General features: G+C 39.0%; 1 protein-coding gene across 2 annotated transcripts in view; it reads right to left on the bottom strand.

The window, feature by feature from the left end:
- Positions 1–14,928, bottom strand: part of RUNDC3B (RUN domain containing 3B) — a 54,718-nt gene extending 39,790 nt beyond the window's left edge. For both annotated transcript variants that reach the window (XM_037386784.1, XM_037386785.1), the window contains exons 1-2: positions 14,566–14,928; positions 8,370–8,485 (exon numbers count right to left, since the gene is read on the bottom strand). In XM_037386784.1, coding sequence (XP_037242681.1) covers positions 8,370–8,485; positions 14,566–14,669 — 220 coding nt within the window. In that variant the 5' untranslated portion in view covers positions 14,670–14,928. The remainder of the gene's footprint in view (positions 1–8,369; positions 8,486–14,565) is intronic.
- Between the last annotated feature and the right edge of the window lie 8,724 nt (positions 14,929–23,652).

The following is a 23,652-nucleotide window of genomic DNA, read 5'->3' as shown; positions in this document are numbered from 1 at the left end:
TCCAGTAAAGAGTTTTGTTCTTTTCTTTTTTTTTTAAAGTATATAAATACAAAGGATCGCTGTTTGCTGTGGTAGTGTTATCCTTAATTTAGGAGCAGATTGGAACTTATCAAAATGTGCTTTATTTGAAGAAGAAATTGATGCATGATCAAAACTGTTTTGCAGTCACAATTTACTTCGAGTACACACAGAACTTCCCTTGGGAAGGTGACCAATATGAATTGAGGAAATCAATATCTCTTTGGGAGCTTTAACCAAAATCCTGCATATTTTTTTTCCAGCTTGCAATGTATTGCAGTTAGAAAATTAAAGAGAAAATTACATATGACGTGAAAGCCCTCCACACAAAATACATTTAATCACAGAAGCAACAGTTCAGCCTCATTTTTCAGACTGAACTGCATGTACCTGTGAACAGGTATGTAAAAAGTAAGATGAACATTGCCCTCTGGTGACTGACATTACTACATACATGGAAAACCTTTTCTCCACATAAAATAAGATCTTATTTTACAGCAAATTTTATTTTTCATCTTGATTTGTATTTCTGAAGCTTTACTAATTTATCAGAAAGGCTTCTAATTCTTTTGCTGTTAGAAAGCTCACATTTCAAGAGTATATTGGACTGATACTGCAAATCATACATACTGAAAATAAAATGCAAAAATATGACAAGGATATTTGTACCTAGCATGACTTATCTTAGCCCCAAGCATAGGCAGAACAGTGTCAAAGAGCTGTTCCCTATGACCTTAAGATATTCAAGTGGTGGGGTTTTTTTCCCCCCTAGAGTGTGCATATAACTTGACTTTGTGGTCCATCTGCTTATATCACCACGTAGATTTATTTATTAAATTCAAAGCTTGATAAAAGACATATTAAACTAAAAAAAAAGAAAAGAAAAGAAACCAGGAAGAATTAATATATACTACTCAATATGCCAAAGGAAAAACAAAATCCCAAAATGCTTTTCAGTTACTGTAGATTCAGATCTTCTTAGCTCTAAGTACTAAATTAAAAGAATTTCCTTGAGGTAAGCACTCTTGAAAACTTACTACTTTGTTGAAATGCCAGGTGTAGTGGACAGCAACAAAAATTCAACTTCATTTTAACAACACAAAAAGCTACAGATATTTTTCATATTCTTTACCATATCAGGAACATTTCTGCCCTGGGGATTATACCTGCAAAATTAAATACAACTTAAGTGTGAAGATATCTTTGTGTCAGCAATTCCAGTGCCAGCTAATAAAGGCAAGCATATCACACAACAATTTTTGTGGCTTTTTCAAACTTGAATCTTGAGGACAGAATATATTCAGCAAAAACCAGACAGTTTCACTCTATAGTTTTCTAAGTCACTAATTCAAAGCAATTCCTTTTACAAATGAACACCTGAAAACCCACATAATTTAAAAACAAAATCTCTCTATAACAGAAATACATATCAGCACGCAGCACTTACTTGGCTTACACTGATCAACAAAACAAGCTGGCCATAATTACAATATATCTGACATAAGAGTGGGCTCTCATCTTGCAGTCAGCTCTGCGAAAGGCTATGATGGGTTCAGACTTCAGCAGGAATTGTTTTCACTTGAAATTCACAGCTGGCTCAGGGCCTTTTGTAAACTGATTTTATATTTCACCATTTTTCTCCCTACAATTGTAAACCTTGACAGTCTAGTGATTATAGACATCTGAAGAAAAACTTCCTTAATCATTCTATTATCTATAATCCAACAGAAAAATGTTGGGAAAGACTGTCCAAGAATAGTGAGAATGTATTTTAAGAACTACTAAATAAGATATTGAGCTGTATATTCCCTACAGTTTCAAAAGCTTTCAGGATACGAAATTGTTTGGCCCTCGATGCACTCAATGTACACAAGAATGAGGAATGAAATAGTTCCCACTACTCAGTGCTCATCAAGCTGTGCCTCAATTAATGATGGAGATGGACAAATTGGAGGTGGTTCAAAGGAGGGCCACAAAGATGTTCAACAGGCTGAAGAACCTGCTCCATGAGGAAAAGCTGAAGGCATTAGGTCTTTCCCCCTAGGGAAGAGAATGTTCAAAGGGGAACACATAACAGTATTCCAGAACTTAAAGGGTGGCTACAAAGAGGATGGAAGCTCTATCTTTACAAGGAGCCACGTGGAGAAGACAAAGGGCAACCAATAGGAGTTGCACTCAGAGGTTTCATCACAACATAAGAAAGATTTTTTCTACAGTAGTAGCAACCATTCACTGGAAAAACTTCCTAGGAATGTGGTAGAGTCCCCATTGCTGGAGATATCCAAAATGTGATTGGACAGGGTGCTAGATAATCTCATCTAAGCTCCCCTTCCAACAAATGGTTGGACCAGATGATTTTTTGAGGTCCTTGTCAACCTGGCCTGTTCTATGATTCCAATAACATATTTAAATTTTAAAGGATCCTAATACACTTGGAAAGCTGATTTTAGTATACAACTTTTACTCTTTCCTTAAGTACTTTGGCAGAACATGTTTCCTGGGAGGTCCAAAGGACAAAGCCTATGTGATCTTTGCCAGGAAGTTTATAGACACAGAAGATGACAGCTATTCCAGCAGGAATGATGTTATTGTTTTTCTCAGTCAAACAAAAATAAGCAAGCATGGAAACTGCAGGTTTAGTATTAAACATTGTTCAAATTAATTTAATTCTTGCCTACAGAACTGCAAAGCAAATAGAAACAATACTGTGAAAATTTATTTCACTGTATTTTTTAAATACTGCTATATGCCTATTTGTATCAACCCATTTCCACTGCAGTCTGGCAACTAGATACAAACATCCACAACACCAGTTGTTGCAGATCTTTTTTCATGCCCAAGGAATTCTTCACAAATAAGACATTAAACAGTTTGATTCCTACTCAGTCACAGCTCCAAATTCTCATCTACAAAGTTCCACAGTTGCAAAGTATTAACAACTAGGATGCTCTAAGGTACAGGCAGGTTTTCTACAGACTTCCCTATATCAGTTAGTTTGCAACAAATTTTTCTATCCTGGAAAGAAAAAAAAGTTTTTAATAAAACTTGTTCAAAATAAAATGGCATGCTGGTCCATTGAGGAATTTTTGTGATACCTACCTTTTTATTTTGGGCCTACAAAATGGGGCATTAAAAATAAAAAAGATCACAGTAATTCATAAACCCAGTCCTCCAAGACAATTATAAATTCATTTACGATTTTTCTACATACAGGAGAAAGAAGAATGAGTTAAACCACAAATTATACAAGAGCCCTACTACTTCTTTTTAGCCAAAACCAGTAATAGGGTCACTATGTGTGTATAAATGTTAAATCTAGTAACAAAAGCTATTCTGTTAATAGCATTATTGTACGAAAAAAAAGGCCACTTTAGCTATAAGCTTAGACCTTGTATTTTTCTTGACAGTAGGGCCTTCAGCTCTTATTTCCTTAACCTATCTTTTTCACCCCCATTATATTGCCATTACCTTAACTATTTTATCCAGCAGATTTGTCTCTCAGGATAAGCCACATTACAAACTGCGTATTACTCACTCGAAGCCTGCCTCCTCACCTGTCACCTACCCCTACAAGTACAAATTGTCTTCTGCAGACACAGTTCATACCCTTTCCCTTTGTAACCACTGCTTATGCCTGAATTATTACAATTCAGGGAATTTTGATTAATAAATACAACATAAATATTCATTGCTTCAAAAGAGACTCTGTGAAATAGCAGTTAGTAGTGCTTTTTTCCCCTCCTAAAAGTAAGTAAGTAAAACAAAACCCATACTGGAAGAGATAAATTGTGCACTGCAGATAGATGGAAAGTCTTTCACTGCTTCAGAATGAATTATCTAATAATTCACCTTACTATGAAGAAGTGCAAAAACTGACCATATACCAGTGACATCACTAGTACATCCATTTACCATTACTACCACCAGACTACTGATGATGCATGGAACTAGAACATTTTATAGAGTGAGGAAAGAAAGAATTATAACATTTAACTTTCCACTAAAGCAGTACTGATCACCTTAGAAGCTTAGTACTCATAGCAAGTCTTCTAAAAGAAAAAACTAAAGCAAGCAAGCAAACTCCACAGTCGCTAAAGATTAGGAATAACATCGATCAGTAGCTTCCATGGGCAACTCTAGCAGAAGTTTTTGACATGTTTACAACTGTCTAAATGTACATACAGGAAAAAAGGCACACGAGTTGTGGCAGTGTCAAAGTAGCACAGTACAGCACACCATTTTGTGTCATTATGGTGGTAAATGCAATTAAGTGCATAGATGACAAGTATGCTTATAGTAACTATGATGTGAAAATTACAGAAGTCACAAGCAAGATGCACTATACATGTCAGTGACAGAACTTAATTTATACATCAAAACTATTTCTAAGCATGCAAACTGGCTAGCAATTTGGATATAAACACATTTTGTTGTAAAGGATATTACAAAAACATAGCAAGTCAACAAATACATACAACATGACAACAGTTTTCACAAATAAGTTTCAGATGATGGCCATAAAAATCTACAATAGTTATTAATGTTCTTCTATACTAACTCAGTTAAAATTGAAGTGATAGAAAAAGGCAGAAAACTGTAAAACATTGTGATATAGTAAAGACAATACATACAACCCTTTGAATTGACTTCAGATTTTAAATCAGCTAAGATATACCTGTGATCAAATCCCAAGTACTGTTGCTGAACACTTTTTGATGCCCCTACCATTTCTGCACTATCTGTCTTTACTTAGCTGATCTGATAAAAAGGACACTTAGAGGAAATACAGCTGAAAAATCCGTGGCCAGCAGTGAAAACAAGAAACCACCAAGACGACAACAAAAGATACAGCTTAATCTCCACAGTACAGAATGGTTAAGGTAGAAATTAATTCCAAATTACTATCTGGGGGGGGGGGGGGGGGGGGGGGGAAGCCTTCTGAAATTAGTCAGCTTGCTTTAAAAATTATCAAACACACAGACATATGTACACAAATTTGTAAAATCCCTTTGGGACTATAGGTCTTATTTGATCCAGAGACCTTCAAATACATTGTCTCTGTATTGACTCAGAATATCACTTACTCTCTGCTGTATTGTAAAACAGTGTAAACTCTTATTCCTGAGAGGGAATAAAAGATTAATTAGTCACTTATCTTTTTTCTGTTACTCCTCTCCTACTTTTCAAGATCTTCAATCTTCCTGTCCAGCAGTATCACATCTTGCCAGCAGGCATGCCACACAGCTTATTTTATTCACAGGAAGAACACATGATTTATATCCTCCTCATTACAATATTTGGTCTACTCTTCACTCACAATAAATTCAGCTCTTCTAGGGAGTACCAGATATAATATACATACAGTATTACACGGTACAGGCATAAGCATCTCTCCACTTTCTAGAGCAAAAGGCAGTCAACAGCTTGCAATCCCTGAAGACAGTTAATACAGTTCACCCAAACTCTCTTTCTCTTCCTTAGAGCAATTAACAACAGGCTGTGAGCCAGACTGCTTTTTCTAACAGTGGCCTATTCTTGACTGCTACTTATTGGCATTGGTGCACATGTAACTACTGTAAGGTAGTACGGATGTGGCCTTTTGGCCATGGCATATTATGTTCCTATTTTGGTGCCATACGCAATAAGTCTTCTGTATCACATGATCAGACACCTGCATTCAAGCAGCATTCACAGATCTCTTGTGTGAGCTGATATATTGATGCTGACCTCATTTACTTACTAAGCAAACACCCACATCTAAACCACTCTTAAGAAAATGAGCAGTTGGGTTGAAGAAGGGCATCCATGGGGAAAGTCATTAGTTTTCTGCCTGTTTGACTTCCTGATCTGGCTCACCACAGGATCCAGTGAAGATCACAGGCAATATCAGAGAAAGGTAAGCACAAAGTAAGGGAGGCTGGTGTTGAGGTGTGTGGGGTGTGTAAGGATAATAAAATCCTATAGCAAGCTGAACTGAGTTTAAGAAAACTCATGGAGATATTCAACACAACTGGAAAATGGCATGAGCAATCTGCAACAGCCTTGCTTTGAGTACAAGGTTGGACTAGATGACTTTCTAAGGTACTTTCCAAACTAAATGCTCCAATCGTTCTGAAAAGAAAAAAACAAACCAACAAAACCACCCAAACCACTATGAATGTTGTTTCATGACCCTTTTGTTATTCAGAACTAGCAACATCAGATCAGTTACGTATCAGAAATCAATTTTAAAACGGTGTTCATATTGCTGTAACTGGCATTTTTAGCAGAACAGACAGGAAGATGAGGCTTGGAGAACTATTATTTCAGAATTCTTAATAGCAACGGTTTCGGGAAAAGCACAGAATTCTAATCCTTGTAGTTGAACATTTTTTCCCCTTAAAATTGCTATCCTTTCTTCCTTCCATTTTGTTTTGTCTGGGTCCTGCCTGAACACTAAACGAGTAAGTAGCAACAGTCAATATACTCCATCAAGACAATACTTTGCTTAAAAACATGCTATATGAAATGCCAGAAAAGACAGTTGCTAATAAATGTTTTCTAATAAAAGTAAACTTATTTAATTTGCATTGTAAAGGACTTTTTTTTAAAGTCTCCTCCCTCACCCAGTACTTCCAAAAGAAGCTGAATATTAAGAATTGTTATTTGCTACGGCCTTAAGATTAAGCAAAGGTCTACATAAACTGAAATCTGAATCATCTGTTTAACTACACTGCCATGGGATTATGCTGACAACTTTGATACAATAAAGCCATTTATCTTACCATAGACAAAAGGATCAGGTATGTTCCACCTGCTTTAGAACATTTCATATAACCACTGCAATCTCCAGTCTGCCTTCAGTGTGCTCCTTCTGACACGAGGAACGTATTCAGAATATAATAGTAATTTTCATCAAAAAATGTGATTTTTTTCAAGCCCTGTGTTGTGTAATATATACCCTCTTAAAACTGGAATTGTCACGGCACATTTATTAGCTCAATTTCCCATTCAATTTTTTAAAAAAGCAATTACAGTGATTTAGCTTATTACCAAAATATTCCTCTTTTGCAATACAATGCACAATGCTACCCCTCTTCTGTATTTTTATTTAACTCTGCAAACTTAGACAAATCATACTAGTAATTACAAGGGGGAGACTGAAACAACAATTCCGCTTTTTGATTTTCTCTATTTCTTATTTGAAATAAGTTTTTACTTTTCAATTCTATTTGCCTGCAACCCATTTGCCAATCTATCAAGATTGATTCTCTGTACTGCCTGTCCTGAATAATAGACTCTGAAGAAACAAAAAAAAAACCAACAAAAAAAAATCATGATTTTTGCTCAAACATCACTGAAGCTGGGGGAGAAGGAGAAAAACAGAGCAACTTCCCTTCATCGTCAAGTTGCTAAGTACCCATAATCACTCAAATAATTTTTGTCACAATGTGACAAACACTATGTTTCTACCCCACTGTGTGGTATTTTTTTTTCTTCTCTGACAGAATGACAGCAGGTAGTAATTGTGCTACTCAAATGTCTGCCTACACACAATATTGTTCACAAAGCTTAGTTATGAATATCAAAAAGCAAGAGTATGAAAAGGAGTACATTGTCAGATTACATGTCTATATTTAGATGATTATGATGTCCTTCATAATCTTCAATTTCAGAAACTGTACACAAAACTGAGGAATGAGAAGCTTCCAAAGTCCTTTTCAACTGACTGTTACTGCTAAGGCACACTGAGTTCCTTTAGCAAAGCAGCTTCCTCTAGAACAATCAGAAAATGGAAACAGACATTTTCTTGAATTAGAACAACATCCGACTCCAATACAAGAGGAAAACCAACAACTGGCCTTTCTCAAAAGCCATTTAATCCAGATCCATTACATTCCAATAGTAAAAACTAGCTTCACTAGGGGGGCGGGGGACAGAAATGAAGGGACCTAAACACAGTACCTGGAAAAGGTGGCAACAAAGGCAGGGAAGGGAGAAAGAAAAGGGAGCAGCACCACAGACATACTCTCTGTAACTTCTGTTAAAACTGAAAACACTGCAATTGTCTTTCAGACTCAGACTCTTAGGACACAGCCTTATCATAAACCAAAAAAGCAGACAGAGCTCAGCACCATGGCAACATCCACTTGCTTAATGACCACCCAAGAAGGCTTTTAACAAGACCATTGGAAACATGTTTCACAAAAACCATCTCCTTCAGTTTTCCACAGCAATGCAAACAATCAGGAACGCACACAAAGCCAACACTTTAATTCAGCATCAAGGAGTTTCCACAGATGAACACTGGTTTCACATGAACAGATTCTCATGGCAAAAAACATCACCAGTAAGGAAGTTAATTAACATACCTTTCAGTCGATGACTTAGAATCTGTTCCAGAATGGCTGCAAAATTATTAAATTCAGGGGAAGTATCATCTATAGTCTCAAAACAGGAACGGTCAATCAGAGTCTTGACTGAAAACCTAGAGCAAAAGCACAGAACAATCATAGATTATACAGATAGCTATTGGTCCTCTATAGCAGGACAGTAGTTTGTATAAACCAAATGAGCAAAGAACCAAAAAAACCACCTTGATGATTTCAAGTTCAGTCAGAGCAACACAAACACATACCACATCAAGAAATAGTCTAGAAATACAATCATCATTGGTCTTAGGCATAAAGCCTGAAAAACAAAAAGAAAAACTAAAATCCCTACACTTTTTATGTAGTAGTGAGCTAATTATTTTCTAATTATTTTCCTCTTCTCCATTTCAATAAAGCTGTAGAAAAAGAAGCACTCAAAAGCATCCAATTTCTTTGTAATCCTAAACATCACAATTTTTGCTTGACATTTCAATGCTTCTTTTATTCCCAAAATCCATGCCCAAGAGTCAGAAGTATAAACTTTATCCTATTATGAGAACACTGTAATTTCATCCTAATGCAAGAATAATCCAAACATATTGTAAAACAATCAATTTTTATGCACCGTTAACACTGTGTATTAACTTAGGCTGATTTCCCTGTGAATGGTGGTACTCACTATTCAGCACCATACTGATTAATTACTGAATAATACTTCAGTAATAAAAATAATAAAAAACCCCTGAATAATACTTCAGTATTATGTCAGAAATTTAAAATTATCAATTTAAATTATCTAACATTTGAAATTGGAAAGGCTGAATGAAGCCACTGTAAAAAGTATAAAAAACTAGTGTATAAAAACAATAAAAAGTGTAAAAACCTAGTCAATTAGCCAGTTAGCTGCGTTTAGTTACACCTGCACTTAAACAGTTTCATTCTTATTAAGAAAAAGACAGTTAAAACCCCAAGAAATGAAGGAAAAATTTATTTTTCTCTTGCCTTCATTTTAATCATAACCCATTTTTATTTTCCTTTCTGCTCCTTGTTCTTCAGTTCTCAGTTTCAAGGCAAGTTTCATATGTTCTCAACTTTGAATGTAACACTTATTTTGAGCATTTATTGTATTTTCTGCAACTATCCTTATTTGCATTAATGAAGCCATACCACCGTCTGAGGCGATAGCTTTCACAACACCCAAATTTCAACAGTACTAGCTTAGGAAGTTCTCACTCTGCTTGCTCATATCAAACTGAGCACCCTGTTCCCTCTCTCAGTTACACCAGTTCTACTTTTTAATGGGGCTTATGAACCAATCTAGATTTTCAGCACTTAACAGGATGAGTGAAGTGACTCTTAAATATGGATACACTCGTAATAAACATGCTTCACAGCATCTCAAAACCAACAGTTATACAGCACAGCTGAAGAAACAGTATACTATATAGGCATAGGAGGAATGTGATTCCTTAAACCAGCAGTACTATTCTCAAATGCTCCATACTGTAAAAGTAGCATAACTTTTTAGTGGAGTTAGCACAGCCTCCTGATGCTCATTTAGTAAATGAAACTAATTATGCTCAAAATGAATTGACATATATATTTCAAGAGTTGCAACTCAATTACATTATACTAAGTAAACTTCTGAATAAAGACTCCCCATCCTACCTTTCCTGCAGGCCTCTATTGTTGTAGCATTTCTGGCAGGATGGGAATTAGGAATAAGAAGGGTGGGGGAGGAAGCTTCTTCTGCAGTGCCAAGTTATGACTCAGTTTTGAACTCCTCCACATTTCCAACCAATTTTGAGTAAGTGAGAGACATGCATGGCCAACAGTAAATTTCTACCTAGTCAGTATCATTGCTATTGACTACTGTAATGGCAGTAACGATTGCTTCCTCAAAGCTATACCAGAGCTGTGAAATTATCTAAAAAAACGCCCTTAATTTTGAAAGACAAATGTATATAGCAATTACATGACTAAATCGGTATTAACTGTAACAAGAAGGCTCTTCCCACGCCATGCAGATCTGAAAAACAGAAGGTGCAGCATACCATTCACTCACAGGTACATATATAAGTTAGCAATACAATGTACTGGACTATATATAGGAATATAATCTTAAAACTCAGAGACACTGTCATCCATAAACTGCAAAACAAAGTAAAGTATAATATATAGCTATGCCTACTTTTCGTCTCTTCAGTGTCCTACTTAAAAGTTCACTGATTAATGTTGTATATGATACACATTCAGAAACACAGACATTCAAGAAAAACCACTTATAAGCAATTCTCACACACTTCTAAAAATCACAGATAATTTTTTTATTATTATTTTAAAGCATTCTGTAATTGAAGAAAAAAAATCTATCTAGTTTTAAGGACACAATTTTTAAATACCTAGGGTCTGATTAGAAATGACAGTAGGCAGAGATAGAGCAGCTTTCTTGTTTCCCTTTGTTGCTCCCAACTTCACCATCTCTCCACTGGACTGCTATAGCAGCATTGCACTCCCACACAACAATCTACCTACACTTCACAGGTTAACAGAGAAATTGTAACAAAAGGGCATGAGCAAGTAGAGTGGCTTGAGAACAAAATTTTCTAAGATGAACTTTTGGGTGGCCTGTAGGAACAGACAAGTAATACAGCTCCAATACCTGTTGCTTCAAGACTCTTTAAAAAGGTCTTTTATCCAATTATTTCCCATTTTCTCACTACAACAATAGGGTTGTTTGGGGCTGGTTTTGTTGGGGTTTTTTTCATCCCCCATAAGGTATCTGCTATTAGAGAGATTCCAGTATCGGTGTTTCTAAACAGCCTTCCTGAACTCTGATGTTTTCAGATTCAGTCACGAATCCAGTCTTCCTTGAGCAAAAAAAAGATGCAGAAACAGCAGCATTCTCCAACCTTAGAAAGACTTTCCAAATCATGTAAGAGGGAAACATTCTTGAATAAGATTGATTTATAGCAGTCTTTTTGGGGTAGGTTCTTCCAGTTTTGCCAGATGCATAAGAAGGTCTCCCAAATTTCTTCAATAATTTCAAACCAAAGTCAAACCTTTTGTAGATATATCCCAGGCTTATTTCCTAAACAGCAATAAGCCTCTAATGAAAAAGAGACAAATAGGCAGAAAATTTGACTGCTATATGAATTTGTCAGTTTTCATTGTCAGATTCATGCTCCTCTGAGTTTTCAAATGAATGGAAGAATTCTGTCAAATTTATTTGGCTTGCAATTTGGGAAATGTCATTAAAATGCCATTTTAAAGAACATAAATTATTAGTATAGAACAATCCCCGAGATTTCAAACTAATATCCCTTATAGTAGAAAACATGGCTTGGACATGAAACCAGGTAGTTCAGGTAAGGGTCAACGTCACTGCAAAAGCTCTTATGCATAATACCAGAGTCACTATTTTAAAAATACATTTCCTGAGTGTTGTTCAATTCTGTGTTAAAATGCTGTATTTAAACTATGACCCTCACTTCATGGTTCTGTATCTTTGTGGACCTTTGATCTATAAATCTTAGGGAAGACTAGATTCAAACAAGGTAAACAACCTCAAAACTCCAGCGTCACTTACTGGAAAATGGAAGGCATCAAACCTTAGGGAAAAAAAGGTAGGGAGAGAGACAGAGCTTAGAAAATATATTACTTATAAAAAAAAAAAAATCCTAAACCTTATTGCAATTTAAACCATGGCTATGCAGCTGCACAAACATAACCATGCATTTTCACATTCAATTGGTTTATGGAACTTAACTAACTACGTTACTTCCCATGGCTACAGTGCCACTCAGTATTTTAGTGGAAACAAACTATTCCTTGCTTAGCTGTAAATACAGGAAACTATCCACATCTGCATGAGCAGTTAGATCACCACTGTAAGAAAAGACTAAAAACCCAAAGCCTGGCTTAACTATTAAGTAAAAATCTGCTATAATGAAGCTTTGACAAACATAGCATTAAATTATCAGACTGTTAACATGGTAAATCAGAGGAGTATCTTCATGGTGGTTTCTCACCCTCACTGGTTAGCAAGCCACACCCATCCAAATTTAAGTGACTCGATTCATTGGTGCTATTTTTACCAGAACTATTTCACATTCTCATAGGATTTTGATTGGAAAGGACTACTATCCTACTGGTTTTGATATTAATTTGACTATTCCTAACAATAACACTTTTCAGTATTAGAAAATGTGTTAATAGCTACAATAAAGCTGGGAAAATTTTTAAACATTTATTCTTAGACTAGCAGAAGAATAAAAATATAAATAAATGTATGCACATCATAATAACGCAGTTCCATTTTCTTCATAACCGTTTCCAAATTTTAGGTGTATTCACAAACTAGGAACTTCAGGTTTCATGGAGATGAAGCAAAATTAAGTTGTTTTACTGAAAATAATACAAATACACCAACTGAAAGTAGTTTCTGCAGTAGCTCCTTGCTTCATTGTGCTTGACTGAATTCCCTCAGATTTCTAAGCACCTTTAAATAAGTTACAACATCATTTCAACTGCAGGACAAGGACATGAAAAAAAACAAACTGAAAAAGAAAATGTAAGAGCACAGAGTACAGAAGAGTTCCCCTCAAATGAGGGGGCAGAAAAAAACAACAAACTGTGTAGAATACAATATAATCCTTTAAAAAGAACTGTTCATAGCTTGTAAAATTATGTCATTACTTGATAAAACTGGTGTTTTCCCAAGCCTGTAGATTGGCAATATCTGTGTCTTGGTAACAATAGTGAAACTGAAAACTTCTGTTACTTCTACTTGATCTGCTTCAGCAAGTCTGATAGAAACCTTTTTCTATGTTTTTGTTGCATTTCTTTTTCTGAGGTAAGCGTAGAGGTAAGCATAAAAGCCTGGGAAAAGGCAGAATATACTAGGACTTGAAGGAATATTGAAGGAAACTCCTTTCAGTAGCAAGATGATACAATTCACACTTTGTAAAGCCTACTACCAATGTACAATAAAAGCTTGGGGGTGGGGGCCAAGCGAGGGGAAGGTGGAAAAAAAGACTATGACAACTATGGGGTCCTAAAGTCTTTTTAAAAATACTGCTGCAGCATGAAGTAGTGAGGGTACAAGATTATCTAATAGTTGTCCTGGTACGTTATTAAAATTTGTGAGTATTAAAGTTATTATCATAGCTAATATGAATCTGTTGAAGACCTTCTCCAGATAATATTCAAACTGGTCTGATAACGTAAAGATTTAGCAATTGGAACAAACGAACTAACAGAGTCATCACTACCAGCATATATTCATGTCTTTAAAAGTTTGCCATGATGTAATGGGTCAGTACTGCACGCTTGGAAATGCTGCATGGATTCAACAACGACGGCAGTGGAAAGGCTTACATGAAAAGCCATAGCAAGTATTGTTGAGCTTGTATAAGCTCAGCACTAAGATGCTTGAAAAAAATATAATGTACTGGATCTAGCCTGTACTGCAGTCTCCTGATCTAGATTTTGGAGATAAAAATATCCCCTGAACACAGCCTCCTCGGGACCGCTGCTGCGGCAGCGGCGCGTTAGCCAGACCGCACGGCCAGCAGCTTCTACAGCGGCTTGCAAAAACAGTTTTAGGTTTCACTTCACGTCCAATAACATATTAAACCTAAATTTTAAAGGCGGCCGTGCCGCATCCATTTAAGAGGAATCGACACCCATCAATTCCCTTCGCACGAAGATGAACGCCTCCGTTCAACGCCGCCGGGAGTTCAGCCCGCCCCGCCTGGCTCCGGCGGACGCCTCGCCCGGGAGCGCAGCCGAGGTGCGAAAGCAAACGGCTCCCGCCTCACAGTGTAACGGCCCGGTGCGCCCGGCGGCGCCGCCAGGTGTGCCCCTGCCGCCGCGGGAGCGCCCCTCAGCCGGAGGCTCCCGCAGCCGCTGAGTCAGGGCGGAGGCAACCGCCGCCCTCTCTCGCCGCGACGTGCCCCTGGCAAGCCGGCGCCCCCCCCCGCGGCCGGCATCCTCCACCGGCCTCCCCCCGCAGGGCAGCCGCCGGCTGCGGGGGGGCTGCCTCCCGCGCTCCGGCCCCGAGCGACCGCGAGTCACCTGCGCGGTGCGGGGGCGGCACGGTCCCCTCAGGCCAGGCTGCCGGCGGCCGGAGCGGCGGGAGGGCGAGGCACGGTCCCCTCGGGCGGCGCAGGGCGGGGCCGGGCCCGGCGCTTACCTGCAGACCGTGATCAAGTTCCGCCGTTCCACCGCGGCGTTGCGGGACGGGACGCTCTTCCTACGGGCGGGGACGTTGAGCCCCCCTAAGCCGAGGGACGCCATCTCCGCTGGGGGCTGGAGAAGCCGCCGGGGCTGGCACGGCGCCTTTGTTCCCGGCCTCTCGGTCTCGAGGATGCTGCGCCCGCCGCCGCCGCCGCCGCACGAGGAGGCGGCCCCAGTGTCGCTGTCGCCCTCGGCCCCGCTCCCCCTCCCGCCGCCCGGCTTGGGCGGGAGCAGCGCCCCGAGGCGGGTGGCAGGGCGGCAGAGGAGACGCCGGGGTCCCCGCGGCGGGGGCGGCTCGCGCTCGCGCCCCCTCCCCCCGCTCCGGGCGGCCACGGCGCCGCAGAGCGCCGGCGCCGCCAGCCAATCAGCGCGCGGGAGGGGCGCGGCGGCGCGGCCGGTGCTTCAAAGGGGCGCGCGCCGCCAGCGGAAGCTGCCGGGGGAGGGTGCGGCGCCGGCACCTGCGGTGGCGGGAGGGCAGCGGGGGCGCTTTCCCGGGCCGGGCGCGCCCCGCCAGGTGCGGGGGGTGCCGCCTGTGGGAGACTCCCTGCGCTCCCCGTCCGCCAAACGCTCCTTTCCCCCGATCCACCTTCGTGTCCCCTCGCTGGGTACGTGCCTGTAGGGTTCTGGGCTCCCCAGTAAGCCCCGTAGCCCTGCGGGAATCGTAGTCGTCTTTGCGTCGTTACCAGTTCTCTCGCTTCTTGGCGAGTCGCTGTCTGGGATGCGAGAACTCCTCGGGCTGTAGGCTGCGGTGGCTGCGAGTTAAAGCTCTGACCCGTTAGATGCTGCTTTATGGCACAGGTAACCGTCAGCGGCCTCGCTTGCGGGAATATGTGAGCGAAATGGTAATGTGCTCTCGCAGCCGGAACAGAGGCGCCGGTCCCCGCTCCGAACAAAGGCGTTATTGCTGAGCATGCCTGGAAGAGCCCTCGCTACAGGGCTATGCCTTGATGCCGTTTCATTCTCAAGACAGAGAAGAAAACAAAGCCTGAGTCACTGGAAGATGGGATTAAACAATACTTTCGAAGGAAAGCTAGCAGTACATCTGTTGTGTTTTGTGGGGTGTGAAGGAGTGGGTTTTCCTGGATAGTTGAGGGGATATGAAGCTGTATGGATTATTTTGTTTTCTTTCCTTTAGGGGAGTAAGTTCCCATTCTGCTTAAAAGAATAACTTCATTTGTGTGCGATAAGGATGAATGGTGACATAAGTTGTGGCACAACTATTCTACTGAGTTGTGCACGTGATATTCCTAAATGTGTCTGTTAGTCAAAGCTCTCCATTCCTATTAATGAAATGGGAACACTTCTACTTATACACATGCAAACCCCCACTGGACTATGATTTCCTTGGAGAGTGTCACTTGCAGATATGCAGCTATTTCGTAGAGATGCTGTCAAACAGAACTGTATTCACTTATTGACTGCCAATTACGTTACCTGAAGAGGATTTGTGTTGACACAGGAACTTTAAACAGTAGATTTCCTTCTAGATGGCTATGTTTTCATATGTAGTAACATACAAGTGAATTTTTTTGTCAGAAAATATTGCATAAATTGTTTCAAGTGTTGTTACCATTTACCAAAACTTCAAATATTATCAAGTTACTTGACATGCTGTGTTCTCACCCCACTGAGTATGTAGCTGAACAACTTTGAACTTTGTATCACATAGTAGGTAAACTGTTTTGCCTTCCTTAAGGTAAAGCTTCATCCTGGCTTGGGTGTTTTGGTTTTTTTTTTCCTAAACACATTCTAATTCAAATTCACTAGGAGGTAGTTCATTGTTCTGCTTCCTGCCTCTTCCTTACCTCTCCAAAAACAGCATAAAAGAAGTAGGGACATAGGTAAACCTGAATGAAGATATACTTTCTTTGCTCTGAAAGCAAGAGTAACAATTTTGGGGGGGATGAAATTACTAGAATGAGATTGAAACAAGCTTTTGTTCTTTACTTTTTCTTTCAGACAATCAAAGGAAAATGTTGAAAATGTTACTTGTTGACTCGGAAATAAAGAACCTGTCTTCATGTTTCTCTGTGCTACTCGGAGTCTTCGTTGAGGACTGTTGTCTTTGTATCTACTATTAAGAGATTCGTGCAGCTTGAGTAATTTTTTGATTAAGTTCAAGCTGAGGGTGAAGTAGAATCACTCTGCAGATGAGTGATTTCAGCTGCATGGTCTGTTCTGGAAATTATGAAAAAATAATACTGGATAATTATCAATGCTTTACAAAACCCCAAACAACAGGAGAACTTTTCTATAGATATATCAAAAGCAAAGTATCTTCTCTGTTGTTCTCCTTTGCCTTGTTTATGGAAACTACAACTTTTTTATACTTGAAAGACATTTAAGATGATATCAGGCTTATCTGTTGGATCAAGCCTTAGGGTTCAATATTGATTAGTTTTAGTCCTCCAGTACAAGAATTTTCTCAAATATCATTGCTTTCTTTCAAATGTAATTTGTCTTCTACTACTGTCTTATCAAAGAAGGAACTGTAAAAAGGTTCCAGAAGACTTTAAAAGAATTTAAAAGATTAATAAATTTAATATCATCAGCTGCCTTAAACTTAAGAAAGCTCAGGAAATTTACTATACTAACTCTTGCATTTTTGATGCCTGTCTGTGAGAAAATAGGTGAAGGGAAAATCCTACTGCCTTCAACTACCTAATGGGAGGATAGAGGGAACAGGCTTTTCTGAGGAGTGCATAGCAAACAGACAAGGGGTAATTGTCACAAACTGCAGCAAGGGATAGATATTGGGAAAGAATATTAACAGCAAAGATGTTCAAACACTGGAATGGATTGTTCAGAGCAGCTCTGTGATGTTTGTCCTGGAGATATGCAAAACTTAACTGGATGAAGAATCAGCCATGCCTGATCTAACTCCAAAATTGGCCCTGCTGTGAGCAGGTAGAAAAATGACTTCCTTCCAGCCTAAGATTTTTTTTGATTCACAGCTGATAGTTGCCGTATAGGATTATTCCAAGTACTTTCAGCTCTAAGGTTTCTGAATACAGAATACATAATATGGATATACCGTATTAATGACAACGCTGCATCTGTGTGAGTTGATGGGAGAGAATAAGGAAGCAGGGACATTTGAGATTACAGCACTTGTCATCTTAAGTAACTATTACGAACGATTGTAGAGGAATGAAGCTGGGTTAATTAGCATTGATAATATACAGCTGTGGGCTGGCTTCAGGGGCGGTGGGTTGGCCGATGTAGATAAGGTGCAGCTGTGGCTGGTTCTGTTAAGTGGTTGAGAGCCAACGAAGAGGGAGCAGCCGAGGAAGAAGCAGAAAGAGGAAGAAGCAGGAGAAGAGAGAGTATGCCCTGGATGAGACGAGACGAGGAGAAGGCAGTAGAAGGACTGGCATGAAGAGTGTGTTGGTGTGAGATGGTAAAAGACCTTGTTGCAGCTTGATAGTTTGGAGAGTGCTGTGACAAACGATGAAGCCCTGCTTTCCTGGAAATGGCTAAACATCTACCTGTGGTGTGAATGTTTTTCTTATTTTGCTTTGCTTGCATGCGCTGCCTTGCTTTGGTTATTAAACTATCTGGAACTGAACCCGCATTTTTTTTTTCTCTTTTGCCCTTCGAAGTCTCTCTCCCATCCCACTGGACTGTGTGTAGCTTAGGTGCTGGCTGAAGTTAACCTGCAACAAGTTGACATTGCTTGTGATTTGCAGTAGGAGAAAACCTTGATATCAAGATATCATGTAAGACTTCCTTGGTTAGGAGCAAACCACAAATCTGTTATGGCACATATTGGTATGAGATGTGACATATTTTACTATTGCATTTTCAGAGTGCTGTTTGGAGCCCATCCCATGGATTTCCATCAGTTGCTTAGCTTTGTGTATATGTGGGAGGCATACATGCTTGCTGTTTTAAAGTTCATGGTTTGTTATGAAGGGTTTTTAGCTTTTTTTGTTTTGTTGTGGGTTGTTGGGATTTTTTTGGGTTTTTTTGCCAGCATCCTCTGCATATCTGTGATATTGATTTACCGATCTCATTGTACTGATGGTACAGTACCTGCTAGGTACCATTTGGAGTTCTAGTTACACTTTTTCAAATCAATCTGTCTTGAATGAATTCTCAGAATCAGTACATTTGTCAAATTATTTGTAGACCTTGCACTTCAGCATTAATGCTTATCTTTAAGTCTTAAAGAAATCTTTAGGAAAACAGGATGCTTTAAAAGAAAAGTTTTGAGGGTGTTTTAGAAGATGGAATTCCATCCACCTTCTGTTTTGGCATTCTGCTGATACTTAATTCTGTGGAGGGAGTGCAAGGAATTGAGGAAAGGAGAGTACCATAGGCCTTTTTATAGCATACTTGAGTGACAGTCACGAACAGAAGGAGAACAGGAACAATACCCGAATTCTACAAGAAGACATCATGATAGTAGAGTTGGCCAAGAAAAAGTAGACACTGAAAGATGATGCATGCTTGTGATTTAGGATAGGATTCAATCTATGATTTTAAAACTTAGTGCAAGTCAGTTTAAGATTGCTTGTCTGAAATGATTAGGAAAGCGATATTTGAAGGCATTGTGGCTTAAACAATGGAAGACAGCTTTTGAAATCCGTGCTTGCAAATGATAAATGAGATTGTCAGGGCACATAAATATAAACAATGTTTGTTTATTTTGACTATTCTTCTTGCATATTCTAAAGTTCTTATGTTATTAAAAAGTATTACATTTTTCCTTTGTGATTTTGAATATTTACATTGCCACTTGGTGGCCTCATTTGATCAGGTAGGTAGATGATAAAAATATGTTAAGATCTTTTCAGTTCACAGATGTGCAAGTCAAACCTTGATATATAATTTTCCTATACATCCAGGAACAGTATATCCCTTTTTGCAACTGATGTGTATGCTGTGTTGATTGCTGTCGTTCTTGAGGGCCTGAATTGCTGATGTTGAGGTGGCCAGGCTCAAGAGCCCTTCAGTAAGGACAGAACTGAAGTGGATGACTTTTCTCCCCACTCTTCCATGGTCATCCTTGATGTTTTAATGTTCCTCACCCCTTCCCAATCAAAACAAGCAGAGGATCTCATCTACTGCCAATAGTTAACCTTTTACTTTCAGGACTAGAACTTGCTCTGATTTTGCCAGGCTTCTTTCCTGCTTATTCTGCAGCCTTCATTCTTATTTTCCAGGTTTTGTTACTAGCATATATTTTTCTGAATCTTTTTTTTGTGAAACTATATCCAAAGTCTTTGTCCCTTTGTGGTTCCACATTATTCGTATAATTAGCTGTGTTACAAAATGCTTGTATTTTATTGCTGGGTTTGCTGTTTTAGTGTGCTTATGTCTGGGATCAAGGCAAGCAAATATTGATTATATTGTGCTTAGTATACTTCTACTTGTAGAAGCCTATTTCCATGGTATGCTTCCTGTCAATGATGGGATGGAAACTCTGTTCCCTATGCCTCTATTCTGAACCCAGTCTCAAGCTCTGCTGGCTCAGGGCTAGGTACTGCCTCAGAGCAAGAAGGTTGAGTGCTACCCTGCTCTAGCCTTGTTTCGTGGTTTTCTTGAAAAATCAGTGTAGGTTTTTTGCAATTGTTTAACTACAGATTAGCCCCAGGAACTTCTGTCACACACTACAAGACATGCTATGAGCTGTAACAAAAAGACAGCTAGTTAATACACAGGTGATGATTTATGGTTAAAATAACACATCATTCTTGTACCAGTACTTGACTATCCTCTAAAAATATTGTGGTAGAATCAGGGTTTCTGCATCTGTTCCTGATCTTAATGGCTGTTGATTCTCCAAAGTGATATGTCCTTTCACTGCTTGGTGTGTATTCATAAAATTTTTTTACCTACTTGCTCTATTCGCTGTGATGCCTTAACATTTTTGTTACAAAGATTTCAAATTAGTCCCAGGTTGGTGGTGTTCTGGGTGTTACAGTTCTTATTTCTTCTTATATTTTATTATATGCTTATTTCCCTACATGGAGCATGGTTTTCTGGCAATTCCTACTGAAACAGACACAGAAACAATAACGTGTATCCATATCTGGTGTCATAGAACCTAGGATCATTAACTGCTAATTGGCTCCACTTACAAGTAGTTACTGCTATTGGAGGAGCAGTATTCTGTTTATATTGGGGGGGGGGGAGGGCTTCTTCAGACTGCATTCCTACATGACAGGCCTCAGTGGCTATAGACCCATTTCTTACAGTGCCTTTCTGCATTCTTAATATACCACCAGTAATGCTGCTTAGCTTCTGTGCAGTGACTGATAGATCTCTTCAGATAACAGCAATGTGGATTGTGCATGTGCTGTTCTACAATCATCTCTATACCTCCTGTATAGTATCTTGGCCTTCATTTCTCCTGAAATCACAGTTCTATCCCATTTTAATGGTTGAAACTTTGGCCATCCTACACACTGACTGTCCCATAACTTGTGTGTTGGTGATTGTTTACAGAATCTACTACGCTATTAGTAGTTTAACAATGTTCATACAACTTCCTAGTTCCAGTACTTTTCTTTCTATAAAACTAACATTTTTGCTACTTCTATCCATATTTTTATTTGTATATGACAATGTTAAATCTCAGGTAAATAACATTCAAAGATGTATTTTTATATTTACTTCGTGAGTTTTGAATGTTGCATATATGTCCTGATTTTTGATAACTTACTAGTCAAAGTTTCTACATGAGTGTCCAGAATTCTGGTTGCAACTTCTACTCCTTCTGAAATAGTACCCCTAAACCATCTTCATATGTTGTACTCAGTCATACGGAATCCATTTCTGGGTCAGTGTTGTGAATGTCCCTTTAATAAAAGGAGTATATCTGTTCTGCTTTGGAAAAGTCGAAGTAAATGCTTTGCTCACAGTATTATGCACTCTATTAATTTGCTGCCACTGAATCGTATCTTGTATTCCAAAAACTGTGACTTGTCTGTCAGCTGGAATCTTTGGTTTAAAAAGTTAAACAGCAACAACAAAACTCTGAACTGAACATGTTTGACCTTCTTTGTTTCAGTTTCTACTTGGCTTCTGGCTTTCACACTTGGTTTAACCGTATCTGGTGTTTTCCACTAGTGTTTCAGTTGGTGTGGCTGTTTTAGCCAAGTAAATAGAAATAAAATATGCAAGTTAAATTTGTATGCTGCATCAAGCCCCCATAACACATTCCCTTAGAGACATTTGTTAAAATCATAAAATTATTTTTGGTGTCATGAATCACAGATGCTATAGTTTAGCCTTCACACTTGTCTGCCATAATCTTAAAGAGGTAGAGACATTTATCCAAAGTTTTCATGAACTTTGTCACAAAAGAGCTTTTCATTGCCACTAGAGGTAGGGTCTGTTATCAACAAGAAGGGTGCTTGCTGCTCCCCAAATATTCATAATTTTGAACCTAACTTAATTTATTAATAAAAATATGCCAACTTCACTCAGACAAAGACAAGCCGTTAATTTTTGCTGCTTCTTTTAATAGTCTTTCTGCTGGCAATGATTCTGGTGAGATTTCCCATATGCCTTACTCACTGTTAAATTTTAATAACAATATCTATAACATAACATTCTTGCTTTGTGTTAACTTATTTACCTTCCCATGATTAAAATTGAAACTGGAACTACTTAGACATTTTTCCATCCTGGAGTTTTAATCGATATGCGTAAGGTCCTGCTTTATTCACAATTGGGGCTAGTCCATCCCATTTACAGTTTAGACTAAACTTGAGTGGAAAATATGGAACATTACTTTCCATCCTCCTTGCCATTCTGCAGAGTAGTGGTTTGTTCCTGTTTGTTTATACATGCACTGAGCATTCCTTCCCAGTTGAGTTGCCATAACAACATTAATCTCTTTCCAGTGTTTAGATAGGGTCTGTATCCATTCTTCAGTTAAAACATTAGGCAGTCTTTTTTTTTTCTGCCAGGGAGAGCTCTAAATCACGTGAGCTTTTGAGAAGCTGTTGTGGCTCACAGGATAGCATATCATGATGTGAAAAACCAAGCTTTTCTGTAATTTTTCAATGTTTTGCCCAGTGCTATTTTTATAGCCCTGTTGCAGCATTCAATTCACCTTGAACTGGGAGTTCCCAGCAATGTGGAACCTTTCTTCCCAGGCTTCCATGTAATTCCATGATGGTTTGCCCTTGAAAATATTTTCCTGGCTCCAAATTAATTTATTAGTTTAAATCCCATCTGGAAAATATGTTAAATGGTTGCACTCTGGTAGACTTAGCTGTAGCTTTTACTGGAACTACCTCAACTCATTTTTTCAGTGGATCTAGTATTAGCCTACAATGTTTAATCTCATTTTGCATGGTAGGTGGGACTACACATGGTTTAGTGTAGTCTGTTTGTATCCTAGCCTGTGGTTCATGTATTCTCTAATGTTTTAATGTTGTTTTTCTCTTAGTGGGGCTATTCACAGCACAAGTTAGGCAATTATGCACCCATCTTCTTCATGTTTGGTCAGCTAGCTGTCTTCTAATACTCTCTTTTGCATTCAGGCAACTCCTACATGATTGTGTTAATGCACCTATTGAAACAAATCTACTTGAAGTGTATATAGTCCTTTTGATCTACAAGTGTTTATTATCTGGCCACACTATGCTCTCTATGCTGCATCTGTTTACTAGCTTCTATAGTAATTGCCCCTCTGTTTCCTCATTTCTGTGCTGTAATAGTGGCTAGATCTTTGATACCTTGCTTTATATGATTTTCTTTGTTTTGTTTTCAAAATGGGTGTTTCTTCAAATGTTAAGTTTACTGGGACCACCACAACCTTGGCAAAGGCATCTGTTTGACTATTAAAATACTGTTGCTTCTGAATTTTTCCTTTTGTTATGCTTTTACATGACTTGCATGCTATGTTCAGGATTTCCTTTCCATGTTTGATAGACTACCAGATTTCCATTCAGTGTTTGTAGGTCATCTTTGTTCCACGTTGGTAGCCAAACAGTTAAAGCTTGATCTATCCGGCCTAAAACTATTTATAAAGCCAGATCATTTCCTGTAGGTTCCTCTTCTAACATCGTCGGCAGAGCTTGTA

This window comes from Falco rusticolus, chromosome 4, assembly GCF_015220075.1.
Source record: "Falco rusticolus isolate bFalRus1 chromosome 4, bFalRus1.pri, whole genome shotgun sequence".
Classification (NCBI taxonomy): domain Eukaryota; kingdom Metazoa; phylum Chordata; class Aves; order Falconiformes; family Falconidae; genus Falco; species Falco rusticolus.
Note: the sequence above shows the minus strand (reverse complement) of the source record. Positions and strands in the feature narration are given on the sequence as shown.